This window comes from Limanda limanda, chromosome 12 (assembly GCF_963576545.1).
Source record: "Limanda limanda chromosome 12, fLimLim1.1, whole genome shotgun sequence".
NCBI lineage: Eukaryota > Metazoa > Chordata > Actinopteri > Pleuronectiformes > Pleuronectidae > Limanda > Limanda limanda.
In genome coordinates, this window is record NC_083647.1 from 16,326,063 (window position 1) to 16,334,278 (window position 8,216).

At 44.4% G+C, this 8,216-nt stretch overlaps 2 protein-coding genes across 2 annotated transcripts in view; both read left to right on the forward strand.

The window, feature by feature from the left end:
* The window catches only part of grhl3 (grainyhead-like transcription factor 3), an 8,384-nt gene extending 7,402 nt beyond the window's left edge, over window positions 1-982 (forward strand). The window contains exon 15 of the mRNA XM_061083394.1: window positions 865-982. Coding sequence (XP_060939377.1) covers window positions 865-982 — 118 coding nt within the window. The remainder of the gene's footprint in view (window positions 1-864) is intronic.
* Window positions 983-5,021: 4,039 nt separating this feature from the next.
* cldn23l (claudin 23-like) lies at window positions 5,022-5,771 on the forward strand. The gene has a single exon (XM_061082119.1). The coding sequence runs from the start codon at window positions 5,022-5,024 to the stop codon at window positions 5,769-5,771; it is 750 nt and encodes a 249-aa protein (XP_060938102.1).
* Window positions 5,772-8,216: the final 2,445 nt, after the last annotated feature.

Genomic DNA, 8,216 nt, shown 5'->3' on the forward strand with positions numbered 1-8,216 from the left:
ATGAGTCACAGGCAATTGTTGTTTCTGATTTGTGAGCTCACTTGACTGGAACTATCAGAAAGGTCCTTGTTGAAAGAGATACGTGGTTTAATTAAAGCTTTCTGGCAGCCGTCCTATGAACTCGTGAGACGACACATTCATATCAGCTAACGACTGACAAAGGTCGATGAGTTGTTTGGATTGGATGCTTTGTTTTAAAACTAGAAATTTGTCATTTAGTTTTCTGAAACGACGTTAGAGAGGTTAAACTCGGGGACGCCTACAAATCTAAATTTCCAAATATCCTTGTTAAAAAAATACGCACCACATCTGACCTCCTTCAGTCAAATGGTCATAGTATGAGCCACTTACCTCTGAAACAACACTTGGAATCTGAGGGCTCTGTGTTCAGGTGAGAGACAGGTGGCTGCAACAGCTTTGGGGGATTTTTCTGTCGCTTGCCCGCAGATATAGCGCATCGGGAGCAGCTAAGCCAACAGGTTGGGCTGCATTCTCCGCTGCAGTTCCCTCCCTCCTCTCTTTTCTTGTCTTTAATCAGCCCCATCCCTGCAGGCAGAATGCACCAAGATAGTTCAGACATTAAAGCCTTAAAGACATACAGGTTAGGAGGAGGTGGAGGAGGAGGGTGACATGTTTTTACTGCTCCTCCTGATGCAGGAGATATGCTGTCACTGTGCTTTTCACCTGAGAGGCTTCCCATAAAACAAATGCTAAAGTCACACCGGAGACATTCACAGGGCTTTGGTCACACGCGATTTGAAAAGAACAGAACTGTTATAGAATTTGCATGTTCTAGTTTTGGCCCCACTTTCTGTGCCCCACTGATTTATTTATTTTTCCCTCCCTCTCGTTCTGTCCCCTCAGGATTTACGTCAACATGGACGACAACATCATCGAACACTACACCAACCAGTCGGCCTTTCTCATCGAGATGTCGGAGGTGGTGTCCGGTCAGCTCCAGATCACCCTCGTCGAAGTATGAGAACGAGTCGACCGCCGGCTCGATTGAAGGATGAAGAAAAAGGGAAAAGAAAAAGAACTCCCAGCTGCCACCTCTCGAAGCACTGCCCAACCAGAGACTATGGAAGCTGCCGAAACCAGAGCATGAACTGGATCAAGGGAGACATCGCCAGCTTTTTCTGATTCCTAATGAAAATGTCAAAACCGTTTCTCGACTCTGTAAATACCACTCGCCCCATTTCTGATATTTTTTATTCAAATTTAATATTATAACGTAAGAGCATTTATAATGACCAGCCTGTACATGTATAGTGTAAATAGATTGTAATATGACAGTGTTTTTATGAACTATAGCCACGTGCATGTTGAAATCCATTTATGTATTTCAAGTTTTTTTCACGGAGCCCTGTGCATGATATGTGCACGGCATATTTTCAGCGTTTTCAGAGGTTGCTATCCTTGCTGCTTTCAGTGTACTCGTCATTTCTTCCGCAAGAGCCATCGGTGCGTTTTCTCACCCACATCCTGCTCACAATGTTTTTTCACTGCCAAAAGTATCCTCCTCTAGATTCCTGTTAGTTTCACGACAAAAACATCCCGACGCCGGGTTACATTCAGAACAAAACGTCACACATTTCTATCCGTAAGAAAAAACCCACGAGAGAGTTAGTGTTGGCCATCGCTTGCGCCCCTGGAGCTGCATGTGGGCATTCCCTGACTGTATGGTGTAACCACTGATTCTTCCTAGTAACACTTCAACCCCCCACCCCCTCCTGAGGCCTGCCAGAGGACTTTCATAGTATGCGTGTGTTTAAGCATGTATGTGTAAAAGTTTTTTTTTTCTTGTATGTTACGCATCATTTCAAAGCGAACATGTATCCCTGTAATATTTCATTTTTATCCAAGGGCAATTCTGGTTGTATAAGTCAAACCTTGCCATGTTTTGTAAGAAAATAAAGAAAGTGCATCGAAGCTTCTGTGGCCGTCTGTGGAGTTATTACACGTGTGTGTAGAGATCTGATGGAAAACAGCTCCTGCCAGGTTCAGGACAAACGCTTCCTGCATGTGTGTGTGTGTGTGTGTGTGTGTGTGTGGTTGTTGCTTTGTTTGTGCCAGGTTCCCAAGGTGATCCGGATTTATTATCGCTTATTGTTTGTTGTTGCTATTTTGGCCATGTTCATTATTTACCACACGGCCCACTTGAGGTTTACATCCAGGTGACACCTTGTCCAGAGCACGGCATGTTTGCAACAAAAAGGTTTGTTTTGGGATATTTGTGCTTTTTCAAGTTCTGTTATATTCGGCTCACATCCATTTTGTTCGGGCCGCAAACAGACCAGAAGTGCCGCATCATTGCCTGAAGTGGCCCAGATCCCCATTCTGTCCAGGATGATATTTTGGTGAGGATCCCTATCAGGGGTCAAATATCTGTTTTCATTGCAAGCTTTTCCAACATTTCCCTTAAATAACTCCTTAATTTTCTTTATGACTCTGCAGATCCTCAAAAACATCTAGCACTGAGAGCTCGTTGTAGTTTGTATTCGTGGGTAAGTGTGTGTTTAGGTGATAAGGTGAGGGAGGGGGGGGGTTGTGGTTATATGCAGGCGACAAACAGAATGGTGTTGTGGTTTTTTTAGCAAATCATTAGAAATAGGGCAGCACACATGTTGAAGGTGTTGGCAATCGATGGAGGCGCTCATTGCTTTCCCGTAATCGGTGACACTGACAGAAAAGCAGCAAGGCACTCTGTCCTAGATATAACACAGACATGGCAAGTCAAAGAGAGAAGGGGCACACACACACACACACACACACACACACACACACACACACACACTCACACACACACACACACACAGTCAGACAGAGAGGCAGACAGCCGGGAAGGCAGCAGGCAAAAAGGGAAAAGAGGCAGAGAGACGAAGGACAGACGCAAACAGAGACATCAAGACGGAGGAAATGAGACGACAGAGAGAGGTGGAGAGACTGCTGAAGCAAAACCAGAGATGAGGAGGGAGAGAGGGAGCGGGAATGATGAAGATATAGTTGCACCATCTGCTGCCAGAGAGAGAGAGAGAGAGAGAGAGAAACATGTTAAACATTCAACAGAGAGAAGCAGAGGGGCAGACCGCAGATCTGCAGCCAGATACACACAACCCCTCCTGAATGGTAAGTGACTTCATGGGCTGTGTCTGCATGCGTGTGTGTGTGTGTGTGTGTGTGTGTGTGTGTGTGTGTGTGTGTGTGTGTGTGTGTGTGTGTGTGTGTGTGTGTGTGTGTGTGTGTGTTTGCAGTCGCTGAAAATGTGAGAGAAAATGTTGAGAGCATTAACATCCTCTTCTGTGTCCAGCCTCTGCAGATGCTCCCACGCCTCCACTCATTCTCCATTTCTGCATCGACACGCAATCATGCATCTCGTGTTGTTGATCAATTTACAATAAATCACTGCGGTGGCTTTGAACTTGGCAGGTGCAGCGTTTGATATTGTTCTAGATGACATGGAACGGGGAGGAAATGAAGCTGAGTAACAAGTGACACCTGTGCACAGCACACCTTGAGCCATGGGGGGGGGGGGGGGGGGCCCGATCAGGCAGAGCAGCAGGTTGAAGTCCTCACAGTTTGGATCAGGGCTCAGATTCTTTCCTTCCCGGCAGCAAAACATTTCAGTTGCAAGGCAGGAAACTCCAAGGTGGAATTTTTTTTTTTTTTTAGACACATGACACATGAACACAGGTATGTGTTGATCAAAATCCACTCCTCTATTTTCCATTCCTTCAAAACCAAGACATGCATTTCCGATATATTTTGTATAATAAATATCATAATCCGCCATATATCTAGGATAGAATGTCATTTATTTTTCAGACAATTGATTGTTGTTTAATCCTTTCAAATACATTCCGATGCAGCTTTTTGCAACAAATAAATGAAAACGAATATGATTGGTATGGTTTACAACATTCCAGACTTTACAGCTCAGCAGTTTTGTATTTCTGTTATATCTCATAGCCTCCGGCAGCTTGTGTTTGTGTCTGGCCGAGACCCTCAGAGACGTCTTTAAGTGTCTTGTCCTCATCCTCCAGTCTGCCGTCCCTCCTCTGTGGCTGGAGTCTGCAAACCGACAGAGTTTGTAAACAGCGGAATTCCCCCAAGGTCAAATGTGGTCATCGTCCATCAGGCTTTGAGTGGAAAGAAAGCAGCACACACATCAGTATGCGACCATCTGTGTGCACAAGGCTGTTCGCTTTTGCATAGAGAAGAGTCTAACTGGGTCTAAATAAAGCCACACACACACACACCCTGTCACCCTGTCGTATCCTAGCAACAGAGACAGGCATCCAGCGCTCAGTCTTACCCTGTCCAGCGCTGGAGCGGTGGAGTGAGACCTCCGTCTCCGGCTGCTCGGGTTCGCACCTCTAATTCCTCTCAGGTCTCATATCTCTGTCTTCCTCTCGCTCCATCTATTCAGTGGGACACACACCTCCTCCCATATCTGAGCCTCCCTCTTTCACACAGTCAGACCGAGGAGTCGTCAGTGGGAAGGCAGGAGAGATTCAAGGAGGAGGTAATGGGTGAACTTTATTATGCTTCATCATGCGGTGGAACTTTGAATATTCTCATCTTTGTGTTTTTCCGTTTTGTGCTTTTGCTAAAACCTGATGTTTGCAGAATATATCTGATGTTTCAAGTTTTCTGTGTCCTTGCAGACACAGTGACATCATCGGTGTCTGTCAGGCGGAGATTTTTAACAACCCCGACTGGACCTTTCCTCGATGTGAGAAAGAAAACAAGAGATTTGATCCTCTTCCTCGTCATGTTTGAGCTGTCTAATATTTTTCTGAATAAATCCACTCAGTTGTGCTGGCTCTCATGACACTGACATGTGATAATAACGAGCAGCGTCCCGTCTGCAGGAGGAGCAGCCACACTCGTCTCTTTTTGGAAAATACTCACACTGGGGAGCACTTTGAAAACAGGTACTGTTTTGTTTTTCCAGAAAACTCCAGTTATCCCCTAAAATCAATAAATCAATAAAAGGAATCCCGGCTGTACCGTTCAGGATGCACACTCCAGCCTCCATGGTGATGGGGATCGTATTCTCCCCCCTGGGACTTGTTCTCGTCTTCACCGCTGCCATCACCCCCCAGTGGAGAGAGGGACAAGCGCGTCTGGGAATGACGGGGCCGTGGTCATTTCTTCGGCCTGGCGTCAAAGGTCAAGGGACTGGGGTCAAGCCCGTGGAGGCCCTGCTCCTGCTGCGCTCCGACGGACTGTGGGAGAGCTGCCTGCAGGTGGAGCACTCCGAGCTGAAGCAGTGCTGGCCTGTGGCGGGTCCGTACCAGAGGGACCCCCGGGTTCGCCTGGCGCAAGGTCTGATCCTGACCTCCTTGTTCCTGTGTGGCACTGGGATCGTCCTGGCCTGCATCGGGGTCCGGTGCTGGACAGATCTGCCTCTGAGGGGCATCGCAGCCACAGGTGGGCTCCTGGTGGTGATGGCCGGCCTGCTGAGCCTCACTGCCCTCGGGGTGTACACACACAACCTGGGAAAGCTGGGGCTGACGACACCGGGCCCGGGGCTCCATCACCACAGGTCGCCCCTCCTCATCCTGCGTCCGGCCGGCTCGCTGTACTTTGGGTGGCTGGGGTCCTGTCTGCAGATGCTGGGGGGCAGCGCTCTGCTGTTCGGCTTCAAAAAACCAAGATGTCCGACCTGCCCGTCTTGGCCGGAGGTGCCCGTGTGCCCGGCGTGCCGCTCATTTCCAGACATCACCAACAAGGGAGACACAGATGTATATGAAGTCACCTGTTAAGAGTTCCAGACTTAACGATGCACATGTTTGGACGTGTGGCCACTTCTTAAAGTCACTTCATCAGCTCGTTTCATCTGTGAACCACAGATTATTATCAGTTCCTGATCGCTGGACTCTTTTCGCCAGGTATGGACTTGATTGATGTACTTAACTCTCGACGTGGGCGGAGACTTTAATTTGTGGGTGCAAACTCCAGAGGGATGAATCACGAGGATTGTTACTGATTCATTTAGAACATTGTGTGTTCAACTTCCTGCTGCCTTTAAATGCTACATGTAAGTGACACATGAGTGACATCTCTGTGCTGCCTTTCACGCTGTAGCCATGCCTTTGTACTGTTAGAGAGAAACATGAACCCGTTTGTATCCGACACGGGACATGAGGAAATTCAAATAACGGTGGATGTAAGAGCTATTTTCACATTTCATTAGACACATGTGGCATTAATACAACTGTAATTTGTCATTTTAAGTTACTTTGTTAATGGAAATTTGTGCTAAAATGATGTGAAATCGGCTTTTTGATGTTTTCTGATTAAGTCACTGTAATCCACGAAAATGAAAACTGTTTGATGCTAATTGTTTGCCGTCCGTCAGGGTGAATCTTTGTATGATACCTTCACTGAGGAGCCTTCATCCAACTCAAGTGACGTTTGTAACTGTGAGAAAAAGAGTTTGAAGTGGACGACAGGGTCTTGTTTGTTCTTTGTAGATTATTTGTTGTTGATGTTTACTTGTTATATTGTGTTCATACTTGATGGTTCAATCTGCAATGAATAAAAAAAATCAACAATTTACTGTCTTATGCTATCTATCTATCTATCTATCTATCTATCTATCTATCTATCTATCTATCTATCTATCTATCTATCTATCTATCTATCTATCTATCTATCTATCTATCTATCTATCTATCTATCTATCTGATTCAAGTATGTTTACCTCAATTGGTAACACATGAATTAAGTTTTTTCGTTTCCATTTAAAGTTGTCAATTGTGTAAATATAACGTGAACAAACTTAATTCATTTGTATGTTAGCAATTGACTTTTTTTTAAAAAGTTTGTTCAACAATTTAGTTTTCTCAGAATATTGAAAAAAAGCAACCTATTAACCCTTTATATCTACATAAATGCATTAATAACGACTTAGTATGTTCACACGCATGCACATATATATATTTATACAATTCCTCCTATACAGCATGAATGTGTTCTCCTGCTGGTGCACGTGTGGATTACAAACCATACCAGCTCTGTGCTTCACTTACACTTAATGAGGCTGAGGCTGTTACACTCTGGTTCATTGTGTCCACACAAAGCTGAGAGGCAAAGAGAACATCGCAGCCGACTCACAGCCCACAAGGCCACTGCTGAAAGATCTGGATTCTGAGTTACCTGATGTGAACGAATGACGACCTGAAGACAGAATGAACAGTTTAGTTCTTTCCATCAGTGAATGTGAGCTCATTGAGCTCAAGTGGATTTTTGCACTGAAATAAACTTAGTTTGGAAAATGCAGTCACTTAAACTGACTTTGTATCTAAAGCATTTAGTTAAGCGTGTTTGTTTTCTACGCAAACCTCAACCATAACAATACACTAAAATACACACTATAGTGTAATATACACTATATATAATGCAACGTACTGTTTACTTTCTTGGAATAGTTTTTTCTGTAAAACCTTTCTTTTTTATCTCTGGTTTTATCTAATTTGATCTTTTCCTGATATCTTTTAGAATAACCTTATTTTTATCCTTTTGTTTAGCTGCTCTTGGTGTTTTATTATTTTAGAGATCAACATTAAAGTGTCCTCAATATCTTAAAATTGGCTGATTCTGAGTGGATGGGAATAGTTGTTATTGTTTTTATTCTATAAAGCCGTTTGTGCAACATTGTTTGAATGAAAACTGCTGTACAGAAGATTCATTGATTGACTGACACACCCTGGACAGGCTGGCAGTCCACGAAACTAATATATCTATGAATGAATTGAATTTAAATATGATATTTTCACCTTGGAGATGGGTTTACAGGTGTGGTCTGAAAAGGAACGGCTTACACATTTATTCAGGGACACGACCTTTAACACCTCCTACAGAGAAAGATCATGCAGAGCATCGAAGGAAGTCTTGATTGGCTGAAATTCATGCACAAAGGACATGAACATACACATGACATTTTTTCTGTTGATATACTTACAGACAAAAAAGAATTTGCTAAGAACTTCACAACTTATTTCAGTGATGCACTCGCTACCTTCTTATTAAGCTGATGAAGGTTACAGCGATGAGGAGCTGGGTCACATGACCTTGAGGAGTCTTGCCGCATTCATGCCAGACTCAGGAAATGAGGAACACACTCACACAGCTTTTATGGTTCATACACACAAAAGTACACACAAGGCAGACGCACAACAAGGACATGACTTTGACCAAAAAGGAGC